Genomic DNA, 23,947 nt, shown 5'->3' on the forward strand with positions numbered 1-23,947 from the left:
GATCTGGGTGGAACTCTATGGGCTCATCAGCAGAGACGTGAACATCTGTTCCCTTCCTCTCAACCTGAATAGGGCCCCAACACGGATGGAGGTAAGAAGGCTCTTGATGATTATTGCCTGAGGCTCCTAGATGCACTTCGTGCCACTGCTAACAAGTCTACCAATCTGTCTCGAGTGAGTGAGGTAAGACAGTTAGCTGATGAGTCTCCTGCTATGTTCTTGGAGCACCTCCTAGAGGCCTACAGATTACATGCTCCAATTTATCTGATGGCATCTGAAAACACTCAAGTGATTAACATTGCTTTCGTGTCTCACTCGGCCCCCCATGTTAGGAAAAAGTTACAGAAACTTGAGGGATTTTAAGGGATGTCCCTCAGCCAGTTGATGGAGATAGCACAGAAGGTTTTCAACAACAGGGAGACCCTACTAGAAGCCACAAATAAAAAGATGACTAAAGTTTTGGAATTGCTTGGTGAGAAAGAATCTAAAAGATTGACTAGCATTGGGAAAAATGAGGTTAAAGGCCAGTGGCCTCCTTTAGATAAAGAACAATGTGCATATTGCAAAGAGATGGGACATTGGCATAAATATTGCCCAACGTTAAATGTCAAGCTATAAAAAGAGATAAAGTCCCTGTTGTCTCAACAATGAGGAGGTCAGGGATCGACACCACCCCCCAAGCCCTGGATAACTCTTCAAGTGGGAAAGCAACTGGTGGACTTCCTGGTCAATACAGGAGTCACCTATTCTGTGCTGACCCAACCTTTAGGAAAGCTAACCAAGAGTTCAGTCAATGTGATAAGAGCCACAGGGAGATGAAAATTGTACCCAAAAGTGACAGCTAGTTTTGCTTGACCTGGACATAACCTGGTCCAACATGATTTTCTATGGGTTCCTGAGTGTCCAGACCCTCTCTTGGGACGAGACCTCCTCCATATATTGCAAGTGCATATTGACTTATTTACACATGAGCCAAGACTAAAACTGGGGGTGGATACAACTCTGGACTCAGAAGGCATCAGAGTACTAGCTCTTGTCCCAGTAGGAGAAAATTACCGCCTACTGGGAAATTTGTCAAGTGTACCTGAGCCATTATAAACTGACCTAGAATTAAAATTGTTAAGCAAATGGAAGCAGGAAATCCTAGAAGTTTGGGCAGAACCCAACACCCCCCCAGGGCTAGCAATTAACCTGCTGCCCCTTGTGGTGGAGCTCCTACCCTAGGGACACCCCATTTGCAATACCTGTTATGCCTACAAAGGGATCAAAGCCTGAAAAGGGATCAAAGTCCACATTCAGAGATTAAGAGACAATGGTATCTTAATTCCTTGTGTCTCTCCAAGGAATATACCTCTACTTCCAGTCCAGAAGCCAGGAAAAATGACTATTGTCTTGTACAGGATCTCCGAGAGATTAATAGATGAGTACTGACTCTACACCCAATGGTGCCTAACCTTTATACTCTTCTTAGCCTCCACAATCCAGAGAACAACTGGTACTCTGTTTTGGACCTCAAGGGTGTATTCTTCACTCTGCCCCTCACACGGGTGAGTCAGCTCCTTTTTGCCTTTGAGTGGACTGACCCAGATTCAGAAGTGAAAGAACAGCTGACCTGGACTCACTTACCTCAGGGCTTTAAGAACTCGCCCACCCTTTTCGATGAGGCACTAGCCAGAGATCTTTTGAGATTTAGGGAAGAACACCCCAAGATAGTGCTCTGTATGTGGATGAGTTGTTGGTAGCCTCCTCTTCATTAGAGACTTGTCGAGAGACAAGCAAGGAACTGTTAAAGACTTTGGGGCAATTAGGCTATAAAGTCTCAGCTAAGAAGGCTCAGTTGTGCCACCAGTCTGTGATTTACCAGGGCCACAAGTTACAAGAAGGCAAAAGAACTTTGTCTAGAGAAAGAGTCCAAGCCATATTACAGATAACAACCCCAGAAACTACGAAACAAGTATGCAAGTTTCTGGGAGCTGTCAGGTACTGTAGGCTATGGATTCTAAATTTCATCAAAATGGATTACCTGATGTATGTCTCTCTTAAGGGAGAGACCCAAAAGCCATTAGACTGGACCAATGACCGCGAGCAGGACTTCTAATAGCTCAAACAGGCCCTGACCGAGGCTCCAGCCCTGGGACTCCCTAATGTTACCAAGCCATTTACCTTGTTTATAGATGAACTCATAGGCATTGTAAAAAGAGTCTTGACTCAAGACATTGGCCCTTGGAAGAGGCTTATAGCCTACCTCTCTAAGAGACTCAATACAGTAGCAGGAGGGTGGTCCCCATGCCTAAGAATCCTAGCCCCTGTGGTGATGTTACTCAAGGAGGCTAAAAAACTCACTCTTATACAAAAGATTTCTGTGGTGACCTCCCACAGTTTAGAGACTCTTCTCAAAACCCCTCCTAAGAAATGGCTCTCGAACACTAGAATTTTACACTATCAGGCTCTGCTGCTAGACCAAGAGTCAGTAGATTTCAAGGCTTCTGCAGCTTTAAACCCAGCCACCCTTATGCGCAATGATGACCCAGAGAGTCAACACACACCTCTCCATGAGTGTGCTGACATCCTAGATCTACAACAGAGTCTATGGGATGATCTCACCAATGAGCGTTTGGGAGATGCCAACAACTATTTCATCGATGGAAGCAGCTTCATCCAGAACGGCAAATGAGTGGCCAGGGCAGCAGTGTCCACCGAAAAGTAGGTACTCTGTGTTAAGATCTTTTGCACTGGGTATGACCCTAGAGTTAATATTAATATTCTATATAAACCACCTAGAAAAGCTCCTGTAGTTCAATACAAAAGGGAATGCTGCCCAGTGGTGGTCCCTACTCCAATAAAGGTGCCAATGTCCATTCCAAGCCAATTCTGGAGGCATACTCCAATGCTTCCAGTGCCTGAAGCCCTTTGTATTGGAACTCTATATGATACAAACCAACCCCAAGTAAAAATGTGCATGTGGAAAAAGAAAGAGGACCTCAAATATTGGATCAAAGTTGAGGTGCCTGGTCCAGATCAAACCCATTCCAACTTGCAACCACTAAGAGGCCACAAGAAACTGGCCCAGTGAAGTCTAGACAGAAACTTACACCCTCATTAGTAACTGGTGCTGAGCCTGAAACCCCCATGCCACCCTCAATGATGGAGATATTCCAAACCCTTAGAAATAGTAGCTGAGCTAATTAATGGATCCATTGACAGTGGTCTGACAATCCCGTGTTGTCTATGTCTGTCCTCTGAGAGTCCGTTCTACAAGGGTTACATCACAGTCACCAGTAAACTAGCCTCCAGTGCCACCAGATGGGATATATTTCTCCCTCAATCTCTGTGGAAAAGTACCAGTCTAGAGGGTTTAAATAGGTCCTATATATATCACTGCAGCCACACGGCTCCTGAATATTGTGATCTCTCCCATTCCTATCGCATTACAGGGTCTGGTAATAATACTCCCATAGTGGCCCCAGCCAGCCATTAGTGGGCTTGTACTTTGGGATGGTACCCCTTTATTGCTTCAGGAAAGTTTGTTATTGACCAGAATGAAGTTTGTGTGCTGACCCAGATCCTGCCTAGAATTTACTGGCATTCCGAAGAAGAAGAAAATAGGGCCCTCATCTCTACCAGCCACCAAATAGATAAGAGAAGTCCAGTTCTTCCTATTATGGCTGGAATCAGTATATTCTCAGCCCTCGGGCTGGGTTCTGCCTCCCTGGGAGTTAGTACACACCATTACCACATTTTATCCAAACAGGTAGATGAAGGAATGAAACAAATTCACAATGCCATTGAGGCCTTAGAAAGCTCAATCAGTGCATTAGCTGAAGTAGCTCTCCAAAATTGTAGAAGGCTAGACCTCCTATTAGCTGAAAAAGGAGGATTGTGTTTGGCATTAGGGGAAAAATGTTGCCTGTATGCTAATAAGTCTGGGATAGTAAAACAAAATTTGGCTGAACTCCAGAAATGTCTACAGGAAAGAGAAAAACTAAGACAAGGAACTCCGCAGTGGATGGAACGAATGCTCTCCCTCCCACCATGGATGACTAGTATAATAGCGATGTTAGCTGGTTCTCTTGTTATGATTCTAGTATTAGTTACTCTAGGCCCCTGCATAATCAATAAGCTGACTATGTATATCAGATATTAGATGCAAAACAGAAAATTAATGATGGTTAGACAACAAACATATGGGTGTGTTCCCAGAGGCACTTAAGTAATAATAAAATAATAAGGCCAAGGATTTGGCCTATGTTACAACATCAGAGGGGAATGTTATAGCCTAACTCTAACCATTGTGCCTTATTTCTGTTCTCTTTGCACTACACTGCCTTCCACTTCCCCCTCCCACCTTCCCCCTTCCTATCTATCTAGGTTAAGTTTCAATTTCCTGGAAGGCCGTAAAAGCCTTAGGTTTCAGTTTCTTATAACTCCCTCCCCTACCCGGTGGTCTATAATAAAATGTGTTGTTCTTTAGAAAATGATTAACTTCAAGGAAATTTCAGGAAGTTTTGTAAAGCCCAGATGCTATCTAACTGTGTCAGTGATTACAACATTTCTGTGATTTTCAGCTTTAAAAGCCTCTTCCCCCAACTGTGAGGTGCATGGTCTTTGGGTCAATCCTAAGGAGACTGTGCTCCCAGGTATGGAAATAAAGCCTTTGCTCCCCAAATTTTAATTTCTTACTTCCTTGGATTTTATTCTGTTGTCCGAGCTATCACATTGTTTTTCTCTTTAAGAGGCATGTAGACATGGTTACTGCATCTTCACGTTTAGGTCTGGCTTGCTTCAGCTGTGCCTCTAGCAGTGATTGTTGTATTTAGGTTTTTTTTGTTTTTTTTTTTTTTTTGTTTTGTTTTTTTTGTGTGTGTTTTTCATTTTTATCGGTACTGGGGATTGAACTCACGACTGCCTGCTTGCAAAGCAGGCACTTATACCACTGAGCTAAATCTCTAGCCCCCATATTTAGTTTTTTTACATTGATTCTTTGAGGGTCCATTTCCTTTCTGACTGTTTATCAATTTCTGTGTACCTTGGCCTCCTGTAGTAAAATCACAATGCTATTTGAATGGATAAAGTGATATTTATATATTTAATACAATATCATTTAATAGGGGCCTGGGTTTTAGCTCAGCAGGCAGAAGTACCTGCCTGGCCAGTGCCAGGTTGTTAGTTTGATCCCCAGTACCTAAAAAATGTGATTTAAACTGCAAGGAAGGAAAATAATTTCATTTGTAAAGATGTAGATTAACAAAATTTTCAATTAAATCTGTCAATGGCAAATTAAACAGTAGTAATAGTCATATTTAGAATCTAAGGCTGTTCAGGCTGGGCATTGAACTCAGTGGTACAAGTACCACCCAGGCAAGCACAAGATCATTCTGATAACTCAGACCTTGGAATAATATTTAAGGAAGCAAGATATTAAAATTTAGGGAGCAAAGGCTTTATTTTAGGCCAGGCCTGGTGACACAGTCTCCAGGAGCCAATTTGCAGACTGCCCACCTCCCAACTAAAAGGCAGGCTTTTATCTTGTAAAACTGCAAACAGCTGCTGGTTTCACAATGTAAGGAGGGGGGCTGGGGAGCACTACAGAACAAGATCACAGTGATTACACTGGGAAGAGCAAAGTTCAGGTAACAAGCAGATTTTCCTGCAAACAAGCAAGATTTCCTGTAAACAGGAATCAATTCTGTTTCCTTCAGCAGAGAATAGGAAGTCTAGTAGCAATTAACAACCTTTGTTAGCTTATTTTAGCACTACATCTGTTATTTGTAGAGGGCAGCAATGGTTAACATATCAATTAGGTAAGATTTTAAAATTCTTTACAGTGGAGAGCATTGATTAACATATCAATTAGGTCACCCAGATAGAGAAGGAAAACATATATATGGTATGGACATGTTACAGGGAATTTGCTATAATTCAAATATAATGAAGCTATTTTTTCTAGAGTATAACAGTCATGAGTTCAATCCCTGGTACCAAAATTTTTTTTCTACAATTCTCAACCCTGTAGTTCTATGAGCACAATTATTGAAATTCATAGTTGTTCATTCAACAGCTCAATTTTTCTTTTTCAGTCTACAAAATGTCCATAGATAACATGGTAAATACGGTGAATGATATACTGTCCTTTATACTATGGGTATTTGCTGAGAGTTGTTTTTAGTTTTTATTTTTCCACATACTTGAAAGCTGAAAATGTTTGGTGATGCTAGGTAGAGAATCTGTGATAATTATTTTTTTTTCATTTTAAACATATATTTCACTATATCCACTAAGTACATTTTATTTGCTATGATTATGCTAAGTGAAGTTGACAATGATTCTTAATTTTATGGGCAGCTGAGTTAGTTAGAAATATAAGCAATCAGACAGTGATATAGGGGAATGAAACTCCTGACCTACTATGTTGGGTATGAGTTTAGGTTCTCTAAAATTGAAGAATGAATAATTAAGAACAATGGAAGTAAGAGCAGAATATATTTTTTGTGAGAAAGAAATTGAGAGGATTTTCCTCTAGATGGGATATTTCAGCACTGGGAGGTGGGACCAGTGGTCTCTTTCCCCTCTCCTATGCAACTTACCTGTGGCATGAAAAGACTCCCAATCAGTTACTTACACATCAGCAATGCCACCTTTAAGCACCACCCCAATGGAAAGCTATATGTATGCCCATACATGACATTTTTATTTTGTATTCTCTGTTTTAGCACGCCAAAAATCCTATCATTTGGTTCCCTGACCACTAAGGCAGATTGAGTGTCTCCTGGGAATCCCTCCCATTTTGAGTCTCTCTTCCTTAAAACCACCTCTTTCTTCCTCCGGGACAGTTTACTTGCCACTGCTAATATGCATACAACAGTAACTTTACTCACTGAACATGGGTGAGACACCATCTGGGTCTTTTTTTTTTTTTTCTGTTCCTTAGCAAGCTTGTGACAGAAAACCCATCCTGCCATCCATAAACAGGGTTACTAGTTTCCACACTCCTTAGGCCACATGGCTGGAGGTAACACTGAGACTTTTGTGTGCTGAGATACTGCCCTGCTCTCATGGTTACCTGCCAAGAAGAATGGGTGTTGGAATTTTGCCTGTCACACTTTCAAAATAGATTATGATCTCTTATGTTGTGTGTGACTGAGCACAGCTTCCAGGTTCCTTGGCGGAACTACAGCTCTTAGTTCCTGAGGTGAAATTGTTCTCTCAGCTCGAATCACCTGCCTATTAAACTCTCATTGAAAAATGCTAAAATGCATGCATTTGCATGGACACATGCTCATGATATCCTTCTGAATGGAAAGGAATAGGGGTGTCATCTCTGAATTAACAGCTGACTTAACAGCTTGGCTGATAATACACATTGTTTACATATAGAAATTTTCTGCAATGGACTTTACTAAGTGGTGTAAAATAGAAGCCCTAAATAGAAGTTGTGCTGCAGGGATATCCATTGTTAGGCATGAAGGGTTTTCTGTGTAGTGTGGATCAGAGCAGGATGGAAAGGATGTGCAAGTGATTGGCATGATACAGGGTGTCAATAGCAGGATTTACAACTGAGAGGATCTTTACTGAAAGTCAAGTAGTTCTTAGGGTAAGCATAAAGTTAAAGTTGGCTTCTTATTTCTTACTTGAGATGAGTAACAACAGCTCTGTCAATAATCAGTATTCCACATACATGTTAAAGCATGAATTCTGTGTTCTATAATTCAGATCCAATTTTGATTTTCTCCAATTATGTGCCAGTGTCATGAAGTAGGAATTTGAATCTTTTTTTTTTTTTTTTTTTTTTGTACCAGGGATTGAACTCATTAGCTCATGCTTGCCAGGCAGGTGTTTATGCCACTGAGATAAATACCCAAACGTGAATGTGTTTTCTATGTATTAAGGAAAGTATCAACATTCTATGTCAGAACATGTTGAAAGTTCTTGGAGTGTTACTATATTGTATGAATATAATTTTTAAAACAAACCAGTGTTGTTTTATGCAGTCAATTTTCAAGTTTCATTTTTTGTGGGGTTTTGCAGGCAGGGTCTTTCTCTCTATTTCAGACAGCTCTGTAACTGAGGCTGGCCTCAAACTCAAGGCAGTTCTCTTGCATCAGCCTCACAAGATATGTTTCTTATTTCTGAGTGAAAGATGATCACTTGGTGACTTTGAGCTATAATTTGCAATGTGTGCCTTGTTTCAATGTTTATACATTGTTTACATACACAGTTTTCCATTATCATTCAAGTTATTATTTATGTACCATATTTGATGTTACTTATGTTTTCTTGTATGAAACTAAATTCAAATTTCAAAATACTGGTTAAGTAAATTAAGAACAAAGGGCTCAGTGACCTAAATGAGATTTGAAGAGATATCATCTGTAGTCTATTAAAGTGATTCATGAGACATTTGTCTACCCCTTTGCTTTGTGGATGCTAGTCCTGCAGGCTCCCACTGTGAGCTCTGCTTTAGAGACAGTGGGGACACAGGGACCATTGCAGTGACTCAGCACAAAAATCAGTGCTCCCATTTGGCTGTGAGTTGCAATCTAGCATCCAAATTGCTTTTTCAAAAAATGTGTCTATACATAAATTTAATCACCAAGACATGGAATTAAGCTTTGAAGAATTCGGTCTCCATCCAGCTGGGATGTTTGGTTTTACTTTGTTTAGGTTAGTTGTGTTTTATTGAGACAGGCTTTCACTACATGCATCAGCTGGATTTGAAACCCATATTGTGCCTACAATTTCTTTGACTTTACAACAACCCTTCTCTCTCAGCTTCTTGAGTGCTGGGGTAATAGATATGCACCATCTCTGCTTTTGATTCAGATTTTTGTGAGCAAATTTAAGATATTCAAGGCCTTGAGTCTCAACCTTCCTTTGAGAAATATATGCATGAATCTTTAGTATCATACTGTTATCACTTGGCCACTCAGCAGTTATCCTCTAACATCCCTTGGAAAACACATTTGTTTATGCACTGACTATGCTGAGCGTCATTGGGGCAGTTGTCATTTTAAGCAATCGATTCTTGTTTTGAATACATTACAATAGTCACTTTTATATTTCTTGCTATTTGATAAAAACTAACAAAAGTATGCAGTTTTTGATTATCTTTTATTTAAACAATTGCAGTGGTAAGGACTTATGTATAAAGCGCTAGGCTAAGTGTGATTCCTTTAGTCCCAGCATCAGTAGAGGATGAGATCAGATGATCATGGCTTTGAAGCTGACTTTGGGAGGCAATTTTGCTATATGATCTAGCAGAATGTGTGGCAGTTGTTTTTATACTTTCATTTGAAGGTTAAGGAAACAGGTAAGTTTAGGTCAAGAATATAAATGTAGGATGGGATAACTGAAGCAAAGTACAAATCATGATTTTTTGGCTGAGGAAATGTGCTTTTCATAGTAATTTGTGCAGCAGTTTTAAATATGCCTGTCTTAGAGTAAAACATAGTGAAACATGAATGAGCCAAGCATTCTATGTTCTGAATGTAGAGGCATTAATAAACATTTTTATTCAATGCTATTGTTGGTGCTTTTTATAGAAAGTAAGATAGGGTAACAAAGCAAGCAAAAAGGATTATATAAGATTTTCATACTCATGCACAAATGAAGAAGCCAAAAAACAAAACAAAAAAAATTTAAATGAAAAAGAATGAAGAAATTATCTACAGGATAGGAGATTGCATGTTACTCCCTGACAGCTAACTTGTAAATCCAATAGAAATGTGAAATGAATACACACATTTCAGAACAGGTACAAATTGACAAGAAATACCTGATGAACTATTGATCATTTATGCACAGTAGAAAAATGTGAATCAGTACACCATCTCATTGCAGAGACAAATCACCACAAAATTAAAAGAACACTCATGAGACAGCAGGAGAAAAGAAACTATTTAAATTTCTTGGTGGAAATGTAAGCAAGTATTTCAGCCACTACTGAAGTCAGTGTTCAAAGTATCCAAATGATTAAACATAGTAAGTCCACTAAGTGAAGTGCTTGCATTAGTGGTTCTCATACTCAAAGATCTAAGGACCCATTGCAGTGATTCATACATATTCCTGTTTACTGCAGCCATAGTCACTTTTCTGTGGAGAGCAGCAGCAAGCACTGCTCCATCACCACCAAATGCCAATGATTAACAACAAATACTAATCAGTGTACTCTGTTTAATAAATGATATGACATTTTATTATGAAATGGGCTCTAAGTTAGGTTTTCATGGTGTGATAACCACGATATAAGCATGATAATCTTGCTAATGTAACAAGGCTATCACTATTACACTATGCTTATTAGATTTGAACTGTTTTTCTTTTGGAGTAAACATCTTGCTATGAAGTTCAGGTTGGCCTGAGATCTCTTTATAACCCAGAGTGGTCTCAAACAATTCTCCTGCCTCAGCCTCTCAGGTACTTGGCTTACACACACATGCCATCAGGCCCAATTTAGATTTGGTATGTTAAATGCATATTCAGTATTTGTTTTTATTTCAACTGTTTTGAGTATTAAAGTATTTCCATTTTTTAACTCCAGCATCTATAACACTGTGACCTTATTTAGGTGGTGATGTGCATACCACCAGCCTCATGACATTCTCTCCTGGGTTCAGTGCTGTCAGTGTACTGCAGTGAGACTTATGTGTACAAATGTACATAACAATTTGTTTTTCTACTTTCCTTCAAAAAGATTTTAAAATTCCCTGATATAATCAATAACCTTGTCTACAGTTTGATGCAAATGCCCACAGTTAAGTACAGTGTAGCACACACAGACAGGAAAGAGACCACATAGTTCCCATGAGAAGTTTGTCAAGGCCCATGAGAAGACAACTCTGTGGAGATATGTGTTCCTGATTATTACATTTGAATGAGCCTCAGGTTTTCTCACTGTTGTTTATGTGAGGTAGACCAGATGACTACTTTAAGTTATGGAGTTATATAACGTCCTTTTTTGTTTCTAGAGGATCAAACTCATGACCTTGAGTTTGCTAAGCAGATGCTTGTGCCACTGAGATCAATCCTCAGCACCCATAAAGTCTATTTTGGAATTTAAGTATCTAAAGAACTACTTTGGTGGTGTGGCCCACTTAGTAATGTCAACTTGGATCACCCAGTAAACTGAGGCACCGTGGTTTTGGTCATAGAGCATCCATTGAAGGATTGCTGCAAACACCATCAAAGGAGAAGTGGAGGGAAAAGGTTGGGCTGTTGATTCTCATGGAGAAGCTGGTATCACAGTTTTCCAGATATGAACACAGACATCATCATCATCAGAGGAGGAGGAGCACAGGACCTCATTAGTACTGTGCATGACTACTGTTTTCTTTTGCAGATATCTGGCCCTCATCCTGAGCTTTTTGTCTTGGTTCCAGGACTGATTACTCAGCCTGATGGCACACATGCTGTGCCCAAGTGCACAGACTTTGTAGCTTCCTACACTGAACTTTGACTATTCCTAGTACACAACCTTGATAGAGACTTGCATGAGATATTGGCAGTGCCTCTATCTCCAGGTAAACTTGTGGTGGCCCTTGTCATGGGCTGTAGGTGTTCAGCAGGACTTAAGAAGTATGTTGTCATAGGATTCAGATTGTCAGCTAGATTCTTTAGGTACCTGGTAAGTGGACAGGTCTACACCTCTCTAAATCTGACTTTTTGGGAGTGAATAATTTAATATAATTTTTTCAATTATAAGTTCCATATTAAATCTCTTTCCTTGCAAACCCTGACTACAACAGATGGGAAAGGGGAAGAGGTGACATTTTTCAGACATGACAAAGTTATTTAGTTACCTAATGTTCCATGCCACTTTTCTCATGTGGAGAAGCCCAGCTATATCAATAGCTTGGTTTTGAAGACTTTTGATAGATTCTCTATGGATATTAAGCCATTGTATTCTGTGTTGCATGCTCAAGAAGCATATGGGTTAGGAACCTGCATGGTGCTTCCTGTCAGCTGAACCTAGCCTTGTAGGCTATGCTACAAGGCCTCTGTGTACCTGAATTGCCAATAAAGTGTGCACTCTCAGATGCAGTCATTTTATAATGACAAATAATTTGCAAGTCTATGGGCATGTTATTTCCTGCTGTTGCATCTTTAACTGTCATGACAAAGAACATCTAAAGAAATTTATGACCATCAAGCCAACCCTGCAAATAATACTGAAAGACAGTTTAGGTACTCATAGAATGAAACTACTAAGCAAGGCAGACATTTAACGAGTATGGAAAGATAACATGTCAACAGTAAACTAATATATAACAGTTATAAACATTAATGTGAATGAGCTCAATTCACCAATTAAAAGAAACAGACTGGTAGAATGGATCAAGAAACAATGGCCAATCAAATGCTGTCTACAAGAAACCCTTCTAACCAAAAATGAAACTCACAGACTGAAAGTTGAAGGATGGAAAAAATATATCATGCAACATTAAGTAAAAAAAAAAAAAAAAAAAACAACAACAAAAAAAAGTGTGGCTATTTTGTTTGCACACAATGTGAACTTCAAACCAGGAATGAGTCTAAGACATAATGATGGTCACTACATACTGGTTAGAAGAAATCTTCAAAAGGAAGACATAACTATCTTAAATATATATGCACCAAATTCCAGAACATAAAGTTATCCAAAGAAAGTATATATAGAAAAGAAAAATCAAATAAGCAACAACACAATTCAAACAGGAGAACTTAACACACCATGAACACCAAGAGATAGATCAACCAGACATAAATCAGCAAAGAAATAACAGAACTAAATCACACATTTAAACTAATGGACCTGATGGATATATATAGTGTGTTCTTCACAACAACATCAGAATACATATTTTTCTCAGCATTACATGGGATATTCTCTAAAATAGACCCTAAACTAGCCCACAGAATATTTTTAAATAAATGCAAAAGAGTTGAATTTATCTCATGCATGTTATAATATCATAGTGCCATAAATCTAGTAACTAATGATAAAAGAAACATCAAAAATCACACAAACACAGGGAAATTGAATAACACACTCGTGAGCAATCCGTGGGTCACAGGGGAAATTAAAGAACAAATTAAACAATACCTAAAAGCAAACAAAAATACAAATACAACTTACTGGTATGTGTGGGATGCAATAAAGCAGTCCTCAGAGGAAAATTTATTGCACTGACTTCCCACATCAGGAAGACAGAAAGAATACAAATAAACAACCTGATGGTATACCTCAAATGTCTAGAAAGACAAGAGCAAGTGAAGCCCGAAGTCAAAAGAAGGGAGGAAATATAAATATCAGAGCAGAAATTAATGCAATAGAGACTAAGCACACAATCCAAAGAATCAATAAATGAAACAGTTGGTTCTGTGAAAGAATAAATAAAATTGATAAGCACTTTACCTATCCTGTTTAAAAAAGGGAAGAAAAGGCTCAAATTCATGAAATAAGGAATGCAAATGACAAAATCACAACAGACTCTTGGGAAATACAGAAGATCATCAACACCTATTTTAAAATTGTCTATTTTCATTGGTTTAATAACACAGAAGAAATGGACAGATTCCTAGAAACATATGAAGTACCAAAGCTCGATCAAGAAGATGTAAAACTACTGAATAATTCAATCTCTATTAATGAAATTGAAAATATAATAATTCTCCTTACATACAAAGAAGAGCCCATGCCCAGATGGATTCACTGTGGAATTCTACAAGAAATAATAAGGAATTTAATGTCAGTACTCCTCAAACACTTCAATGAAATCAAAAGGAAAGCAATTCTTCCTTAATCATTCTTGGAAGCAAATATTATTCTAGTTGCAAAATCTGAGGAAGACCCAGCTAAAAAAGAGAACTACAGGCCAATCTCCTTAATGAACACAGATGCAAAAATCCCCAATAAAATATTGGCAAACAGGATGCAGCAAATCATCAAGATGATACACCACAACCAAGGGTGATTCATCCCAGGCATGCAGGGATGTTTCACCATATGTATAACAATCAATGAAATCCACCATATCAGTAAAAACAAAGGTAAGAATCACATGAGAATTTCTATAGATGCAGAAAAAGCTTTTCATAAGGCGCAACTTCCATTCCTGAAAGAACCTTAAAGAAAATTGGAATAGATAATCTTTACCTCAATATGATAAAGGTCGTCTATGACAAACCAACAGCCAGCATCATATTAAGTGGCCAAAAGCAGAAGGCCTTTATGTTAAAATAAGGTACAAGACAAGGATGCCCCTCATTACTGATCCTATTCAAAATACTACTGGAAAAAATAGCCAGAGCAATGTGATAATAGACAAAAATTAAAGGGGTAAAGATAAGGAAAGAGGAAGTTAAAATATTATTATTTGAAGATGACATGATACTCTACATAAAAGACCCTCAAAATTTCATTGGAAGTATCTAGGAGACTAGATACAAGAAATTCAGGGAAGTAGCTGGATACAAAGTCAATACTCAAAAATAAATAGCATTCCTATGTACTAACAGCAAAATCATTGAGAAGGAAGTAAGAGAAGCCACACCCTTCACACTACCGCCCCCAAAAATGAAGTACTTTGGAATTAATCTCATGAAAGATGTAAAAAATAATCTATATAAGGAAAATTAAAATATCCCGAAAAAGAAATCAAAGAGAATCTCAGAAAATGGAAAGACATCACTTGTTCATGCATAGGAAAACTAAATATTGTGAAAATAGCCTTTCTATCAAAACTGTTATACAGATTCACTGTGATCCCAATGAACATAGTATCAACATACCTCATAGATCTAGAGAAATCACTCCTAAGATTAATCTGGAACCAGAAGAGAACTAGAATAGCAATGACAATTCTAAGCAGCAAAGGAAAGGCAGGAGGCATTAAAATCCCTGAGTTGAACTTATACTACTAAGCAATCATGGTAAAATCAACATGTTATTGGAATAAAAACAGATCTGAAGATCAATGGAATAAATTAGAAGATATGACCACAACTACAAACAAACTCAACCATCTTATCTTTGATAAAGGGGCCAAACATGTTCACTGGAAGAACCACAGACTCTTTAATGAACGGTGCTTGAAAAACTGGCTCACCATAGGCCAAAACCTAAAACTAGACCCATGCTTATCAAAATGTACTAAACTAAATGTAAGTGGATCACAGATATGAATAATATAACAGAAACACTAAAACTGTTGGAAGATAAATAGGTTATAATTCTTGAAGACATAGGAGTAGGTAGAGAATTCATGAAAAAGAATCAAACCACCTGGTAAATACTTCCCAGAATCAACAACTGGGATCACATCTCATTAAAAAGTGTGTGCATGTCAAAAGAAATCTCCAACATAGTGGAAAAAAAAACACAAACTGGGAAAAAAATATCTTAGAGAACCATCCCTCAGACAAAGGATTTCTTTCTAAAACATATAAAGAATTAAAAAAAATCAGACTCCCAATAATTCAAAGATCTAATCCAAAAATAGCATTTGAGATGGATACACAATTCTCAGATGAACAAATACAAATGGCAAATAAATATATGAAAAAATATTCATCATCATTATTCATTAGAGAAATGCAATTAAAACCACACTGAGATTCCGTCTCACTCCAGAAAGAATGGCCAGGATCAAGAAAACTACCAACAACAAAAGTTGGAGAGGCTGAGGGGAAAATGGAACTCTCCTGCACTGTTCATAGGAATTTAGACTTGTGAAACCATTATGGAGTTCTGTATGGAGATTTCTCTAAAAGCTGGAATAGGAAGTCCCACTTGACCCAGCTATTCCACTTCTAGGCATATTCCCAGAAGAACTGAAAGCATCATAATTCAGTGATATATGTACACCCATTTTTATAGCAGCACAATTTGTAATAGCCGGATTTTGGAAACAGCCTAAGTGTCTGCAAACTAAGGAATGGATAAAAATCTGTGGTATTTTAATTCAATGGAGTACTACTCAGCTATAAATAATGATCACATTGAGATATTTTTAAATAAATGGTTGCAACTTGAGACCTTACTCATACATGAAATCAATCAAACTCACATATATAAATACCATATACTCTCACTAGTGTAAGAACCTAGTGTAAGAACCGGTAAGAGTAAATTAGAGTTTATGGTAATCATGATTCCCCATTACATTGCTTTGGAGACCTATAGTGTTCCCATTCATTAGTTGGAATGGTTTTATCCTGGGTTGTTTGATTTTATTATCTGTGATGGTATGAACAGCTACTTTTAAGAAAACAAGACATTATAATAGCCACTGCTAGTTTAATATCATCTTGCTTTGAAGTGCTACCATGATTTTGTTCTTCTGTTTTCATTGGTTACATCATGTTTTATCTTATTGGATTTTATTATGTGTGACAGTATAAGCAACTCTTTTATGTATAATGAGATAGTATGGTAACAATTTTCCATTTTCTGTTATTTGGTTTTGAATGCCTTGTAATAATTTTATTCTCTTTAATGGTTTTATTCTATTTTGTTATGTTTGATACTATTATATATGAAAGCATACTCAACTATTTCAAGGAAAGAAATTATGGTAGCTACTGATATATGGGGTTGTCTTGTGGTGAAATACTGTGTTGCTTAAATTGTTCTGTTCTGAAAAAATATAATTTGCAAGTGTCCCAAATCTTTTACTGATTTTGCTGATGTGAAAAAAATGTAGGATGCACAATCTGAGTTCCCAATAATCAATTATTACAAATCTATTGACCTATCTGAACTCATGGAAATTCAACTATAGGCTCTCCCTATTCCATCTACAATTGGCCTTGAACCTAAGTGGTTCTGCAACATGTTACTAGACTTCTACAAGCACAAGAGTGATAACTTTCTCAGAGCCTCCCTTCTCATTTTTGGTTTACATTTACACAGTGTGTAACAATGCCATGTCTCTATGGTTAGCAGACCCTCATGTCTTTGCTTCAAACTACTGTTTCTGCCAACAATACTATATTAACATTGTCTCATTAACCTATTTGTGTTATTCAAACAACTCTAGGTAAAATGGAATTTTACTCTTCAATTGACCTAATGAGTTTCACACTGCCTTTTCTCATTTTCTTAAAGCATCTTGCACTTTAATATTTTCTTATTATCACCACTATGAGTTTCATACTCACTTGGTCTAAAAATATTATGCCTGTTGAGAAACAGTATTGATGAAAAAAAAGTGTTACTCTGTCCTCAGCATCTCATGGCTCAGACTGACAAATTCTCTTCTGTTGAGCATGGTGACTAGACATAAAAGTGATGAGATAGGGCAAATGTCTATCAGTATTCAGTAACACTGAAAGGCCATGTCTGGGAGTGAGAGATAGTGGCAGAGTTTGAATGAGACCACAGTGATGTGCACTTGTGACTGATGTAATTATATGGAAAAACGTTGGCACCATTGAAGCTGAATACATGTGCAAGCCTGTGGCATGGCCTGGGCATGATTGAACTGAGAATGAGGAGACATCACAGGGGAAAGTTAGGACAAAATAATTTTCCTAAATTAGCATCATTTGTTGTTCTGAGGGATCCTTGAACCCCTCCCAAGATCCTGCTCAGATTTCTTCCATTGTCCACTAAACTTTCTGGTTCTGATTAAATACTTGCTACCCAGCATCATTCAGCCAAGTGGCTAGCAGACTTATGAGCTCTGCCAAGAATTTTAATTCTCCTGCAGCCTTAAAGATTGTGTCACTTGTTACATTGTTTTGATCTTTTGCCATGCACCTGTTTGAGGGGCTGGGGATCCAGGAATGGAACCCAAAATTTTGGTGTCTGAATAGGGACTCTAGAGTGGAGATGTCTGATGTAGAGTGTAACTTACTTTTGCTGAGTTCCTGGGGTGGAATACAGCCTTCAGAGCACATTTATTTCACTTTCTTTGGAAAATCTTTTCATTTTCTTTGAAAAAAGTCCCTACACCCATTAAATCAAGGAGAATTTTGTGTCTGAAGTGCAACAGAAACATAATGCAGGACTGCATTTCCTTAGGAAGGTGGGCCATGTTACTTCCGAGGATAGTTTGGTGCACCTCTTGTGGGAAATTCATGATCATTCTCCTTATTATTCTGAGGTCAGTGTGGTCATTGTGTCAGATTGAGTAAAACATACATAAACTGCTACATTGAGGAGCCTTGAGCTCTGATCTCTGTCTTGCACATTTGGTATCTTTGTTGGGATGCTGTGACATTCGACAGGCAGGCACAGGGAACAACGCACGGTTGCTTCCCAGTCTTCCTGGATGTCTCACTTGTGCTGCTTCCTCACTTCCTCTTGCTGCTGCCTCCAAAATATGCAAACCCTGTAAAACCTCTGGGCAACTCTTCACCTGTTCGACCTCCCATGTAAAAGATGGTCCAAGAAGGTAAACAACATGATGAATTAATTGCTTGACCTGTTTTGTATCAACAGGAAAAGAGTCCCACTTTGAATGTTTGCAGTACTCTATTTAAAGAGTTAAAAGGGGCAGGGGATAATCTCAGTGGCCTAAGTGGCTGCCTGACACCCACAAAGTTGTGAGTTCAGTCCCATGTTCCAAACAACAAAAACAAGAAAGATAAAAAGTTTAAAATCGCTGTCAAGGAATATGGATTTAAAAGTACTTTTGTAATTGGCATTATTGAGGGTATCATTCATGGTTGTGAAATGACCACTTTGGACTGGAAACTCTCAGTGCATACTATTATCACTCCAGCCCAACATCAGGTTTGTCTTAAGAACATACTGGTGCTGAGGACATGCAAGCTACAAATAATTTTGATTGCTATATTCCTATAGGAGCTGCTGAATTATGAGGGGAGAGAGATTTTTCAGATATTAGCCAACAATTTAATTGCCACCCTCAGGCTATTATTCTCAAATTGCTTTTAAGGCTTGAAAAAGAATCCCTGAAGCAGTGGACACACAGGATTTTTAGTACTATTAAACAAGAGGAGACTGAACCTTGCCTTGCCTTTATAGAAGATAAAATAAAGCTATTGAATGCCAGGTGGATAACAAGACAGTAGCCTCTGTCTTGTTAAAGCAGTTAACATACAAAAATGCAAACCAAAGCTACAAAAATGCTTTAAAAGATGTTTCTATGATAACCTGACACTAGCTTGGAATTCTCCAGTATGTTTTAGAAGGTTCTTACTTCTTTTCATGATCCTTTACCTCCTAGGACAGCTCTCCAGTTCTTTCCTGTTCACCTGCATCAAAAAAGAGGCACTTTTGTTATCCTTGGCCTCATTGATGCTGGTTATACTGGCATATTGTTGCTTTATCTGTGATCTCTCTTACCCACTCAACTAATTTTTTTGAATCTGTAGCCCAACTAATTGTCTTGCCTTGTCTCCTCTAAAACTTGTGATGTTACTCATGGAAATCAAACATTTGGCTCTACTGTGGTGGCTACTGCTATTCCCTGGGAGATGAATGCTGAAGCCTCTGTTTAACTATTGACAACCTTTTCTTTTCAGGATTGCTACACACTGGAGCGGATGGTTTTGTTTTACTCCACTCACCTGGCAATACTTTATTTCCCATTTTGAATGCTATTCCCTCTCATCACTTGAGGATGTACTGGAACACCTATAGTCCTAGGAATTGATTTAATCAATACTGTCTTACCACTTACCAAGGCTGATTTTTCCTTTTTGCTGTCCTCTGCTGTTCCCTCTGCAAGACGCAGGTCTGGGAATTTAGCTCAGTGGCATGAGTGCCTGCCTTACAAGTGCACAGTCTTGAGTTTGATACCTGGGACCAAAAAAAAAAAAAAAATCTGCAAGTGGCTTTGGCTGTCTATGTTGGTTCCATTTCTTTTGATATGTCCCATGATCATTGTTTGTCTCTATTTACCCTACTTCCCTTTTCTCTTCAAACTTATTTCATTAGCACCCCTTTAAATAGTGCCCTCACTGTCTCCACTGATGGAATACCCCATCATGAAGCTGTAACATGTTTTTATAATAATTGGAAACACCTATATTCACTGCCACAAACCTCTTGTGAATGCAGTGAGCTCTCTGTGTTATCCTTGCTTTGCAAGTTTTTTCAACCCATGTCCTTAACTTAGTTACTGCCTCTTTATATGTACATAATACTAACTCACACTTATCTTCTTCTCTTGTTGTCTTTCCTGTAGCAATAGACTCACACTTATTATCTCTTTTTTACATCTCACAGGCTCTTCTTTGCCTTCACCATGCAACTCTATTTTTTTTACATATATGTAGTCATTAAGCCCTACCTGTTGTTTGATATGATAAGGCTATTACTGATCAAGCACTGAATATTCTGTTCTCTCTTTTTTAGGGCAAGGTCTTTTCGACACAGTGTCTCTATAAGCATTTCAGCCTGATCTTGAGATAAATTTGTAGTCTATCCTCATTTGATAACGCTAAAGAAAGCCCCACCTTTTTCACCAAACAGCTTGTTCTTTGAACAAATTGTTTCACAATCCTGCAGCTAGAGCCTTAATTTCCAGTGCTTTCCATTGTGCTGCCATGGCTCCCCCTTTTCCCTGTGATGCTGTCAACTCTCATGGCCTCTGCTCCAATGACTCATGGTAACATGCTACACAGTGCTCCTCCTTAAAACTTTTTCATTTCTTCAAGTTTTTGTTGATACATTTTCTATTTTTATTTGTGCTTCAGCACTGCTTGGTGAATCTGCCTGGCATGTAATTCAACATCTCCTGGCTGCATTAGCAGTCAAGGGTGTATCTTCCTTTTTTAAACTGACAATGGTCCAGCCTATACCTCACAGGCTTTTGCTTCCTTTTGTTCCATATGGCAAATTGGTTATGTAACTTGTATCCCCTATAATCCCAGTGGCCATACTATCATTGAACAAGCTCCTTGTTCACTGAAATCTCTTCTCTTAAAACAATTAAAGGAGAAAAATGCTCTTTCTGCACAAATTTTTATTATTCTGTCCATCGTGCTATTTACTGTAAGTGACTTCTCTTTCCTAACAAGGCTTTCTTTTTCCCTAATTCAAATATGTTTTTACCAGACTATATCTCTGACAAAGCCTTTTGTATCATACAAAACACTTCCAGACTCAAGTGGGCTGGGTCTGGTGCCCTCATTTAACTGGGTAAAATGGGATACTTCTATGTTATTGCCAAGGCCTTGTGTGGATTTTTGCTTATTGTGTTTGCCCTACATGGAATGAGTTGGCACAACAAGCTACACAACATAATTCCACCATTTCACCTCTCCCTGAATCAAGCCTTGGATCCTTTTATGCCAGATCTCTGCTAGTTGGTGTATAACAAATCCAAATGTTTGGTTTGTAGCTGTAAAATCTAAATTTGTAAGAAGGTATTATAATTTGGCTTGATTAAAGATATACTCAAGTGTGCTGTGATTTTATAAGATGTTTTATAAGATTTTATAAGATGTTTGTCAGTCTGTCCACATGTCAGTTGCCTGTTTTTCCAGTTGACTTGTAAGCAGGTGCTGAAAGTTGCTAAGCATCTGATTGCTCATACCAGTAGAGTAGAAAGCAAAAGTGCCCATACAGGAGTGCTCAAGATGCCCAGAACATCTTGGAAATGTCCTGAGGGCATGGAGTGCTGGAGGTGAACAGGTGTTCCAGCGCTGGGAGCACGGAGTGTAAGAAGTGAGCTCGTTTTCTTCTGTTTTATTTCTTTTGTTTTTATCTAAGTTATCTTCTGTTTTTATCTCTCCTGTGGCAATGGACTCACACTTAGTATCTTTTTTTTTACATGTACAAATTCTTTGCCCTCACAATGCTGTGCTTTTTCCTTTACATAAATGTGGTCAGTAAGCCCTACCTGGCTTTTTACAAGATAATGCGATTTCTGATCAAGGATTGCATATACTCTACAGACCCCCTCCCACTCCTTTGGCCTTTTTGAGGCAGGTTCTCTCTATGCAGTTCAGTCTGGCCTTGGGTTTACTCTGTAGTCTACACTCCTTTTGATAACACTAAGCAAAGCCATGTCTTTTTTCACCAATGCACTTGTTCCTTGCATAAATGGTTTGACATTCCATCTTCTGAAGCTAAAGCTTTTATTTCCACTGGTTTCCATTGTGCTGCCATACCTCACTCTTTTCCCTGTGATGCTGTCAACTCTCATTGCCTCTGCTGCAATGAACCTTGGTAAACATGCCACACACTGTTTCTTGATTTCCTTTTGATTTTTTCACGTTTCTGTTGACACATTTTCTGCTTTTTTTTGTGCTTCACCACTGCATGGTGAATCTGCCCGACATGTAATTCAATATCTCCTTGCTACATTTGCAGTCATGGGTGTATCTTCCTTCCTTAAACCTGAAAATGGTCCAGCCTGTACCTCATAGGCTTTTGCTTCCTTTTGTTCCACATGGAACATTTTTCATGTAATTTTATCACCTATAATGCCACCGGCCAAGCAATCATTGAACAAGCTCATTATACCCTCAAATCTCTTCACTTGAAACAATTAAAGGAGAATAGTACACTTCCTGTGCAGGTTCTTACTATTCTGTCCATGGTACTATTTACTGTAAGTCACTTACCTTTCCCAACAAGGCTGTCTTATTACCTAATTCAAATATGTTTTTACCAGGCTATATCTCTGACAAAGCCTTTTGTATTATACAAAACATCTCCAGACTCAAGTGGGCAGGGTCTGGTGCCCCTGCTGATCTGGGGAAGAGGGGACATTTCCATGTTATTGCCAAGGCCTTGTATGGATTCCTGCTCATTGTGTTGGCCCTGAATGGAATGAGTTGTCACCACAGGCTACACAGCCTAGTTCCACCATTTCACCTCTCCCTGAATCAAGCCTTGGATCCTTTTATACAGGATCTCAGATAGTTGGTCTATAAAAAATAGAACTAGTTGATTTATAGTTGTAGACTCTAACTTTGTAGACTCTAACTTCTTATTGGGCTTAAGGATATGCTCAAGTGCACTCTGATTTTATAAGATGTTTGTCTGTCTGTCCATGTATCTGTTGTGTATTTGTTTAGTCTGTTTGTAAGGAGTTGTTGGAAGTTCCTGAGCTAGTGATTGTTCAAACTTGTAAAGCAGAAAGCAAAAATGCCCATACAGGAGTGATCAAGTGGCCCAGAACATCTGGGAAAGACCCCGAGTGCTTGAGGTGTACAGGTGTTCCAGCACTGGGAGCACAGGGCATAAGAGATGAGCTAGTTTAACAAAGGAGTATTGAACAAGTAAACAAATGACCTATGAGGAGCTTAAATTGTTCTCAAAAACCTCCACAAGCTCTGTGCTTATTTCTGTGTTTGAATCAGCACAGGTTGTCTGTGTACATTTATCCACCTGTCCACTCTGTGAACAACTGTTCCTTTCATTTGGAGCTCAGTAATCTTTCTCTTTTTCCATATCTGGATCACATAATCAAAGATTTGTTTCTTTACTGATTTATAAAGTATGCTTGTACCTTCTGGCCAGCTGTTCCAAATGTCACAAAGACTGGGTATATGAATGGAATATGTTGTTATTTATCATTGACTTGATAGTCTCATTATTTAGAAATGATATTATTAAGATGAATAAACAAAGTCCCTTTTGACTGAGATTTCTGAACAGGGTTCTAATTGATAAATCAGAAAGTGGCTGCCTGGTAATGTTTTTAAGCAGTTCTTGTTTATTAATCAGAGACCTCAATGATCTCCATAGCCTTATAGGAGACACTTTAACTAAAGTCATGAAATGTACTCCTCAGTGTTCACATTGGTCAATATCAAAAGAATTAATGCATTTTTTTCATTGAAGATGCCTGTGAAAAGGTTTCACATAGTTGTGACAGTTGATTGTCATCAAATTCATAATATACTAGATATATCCATATTTCTGGAGGCATAGACCTCTAAGGTTTTTAAATGGGGATTACTTATGGTAGCAGACTTTTGATTCATGTTCATACTTCTGCTAATAACAAAGACTTGTGATATTCATATTCCACTAAAGTTCAAT

At 38.3% G+C, this 23,947-nt stretch overlaps 1 protein-coding gene across 4 annotated transcripts in view; it reads left to right on the plus strand.

Annotated features, from left to right (window-relative positions):
* LOC134474894 (zinc finger protein 709-like) overlaps positions 1–23,947 on the plus strand; it is a 168,610-nt gene that overhangs the window by 53,212 nt on the left and 91,451 nt on the right. Inside the window, exons 3-5 of one of the 4 annotated variants that reach the window (XM_063243935.1) lie at positions 73–183; positions 1,472–2,703; positions 4,566–4,637. The exons of 2 other annotated variants lie outside the window; for them this stretch is intronic. In XM_063243935.1, the coding sequence (XP_063100005.1) occupies positions 4,599–4,637 (39 nt within the window). In that variant the 5' untranslated portion in view covers positions 73–183; positions 1,472–2,703; positions 4,566–4,598. Of the gene's footprint in view, positions 1–72; positions 184–1,471; positions 2,704–4,032; positions 4,638–23,947 lie in introns of those variants that run through there. One more of the 4 variants, XM_063243936.1, reaches the window with a different exon arrangement.

The sequence above is a fragment of the Cavia porcellus genome, unplaced genomic scaffold (assembly GCF_034190915.1).
Source record: "Cavia porcellus strain 051 isolate PalLab524CR breed Dunkin Hartley unplaced genomic scaffold, mCavPor4.1 scaffold_42, whole genome shotgun sequence".
Lineage (NCBI taxonomy): Eukaryota > Metazoa > Chordata > Mammalia > Rodentia > Caviidae > Cavia > Cavia porcellus.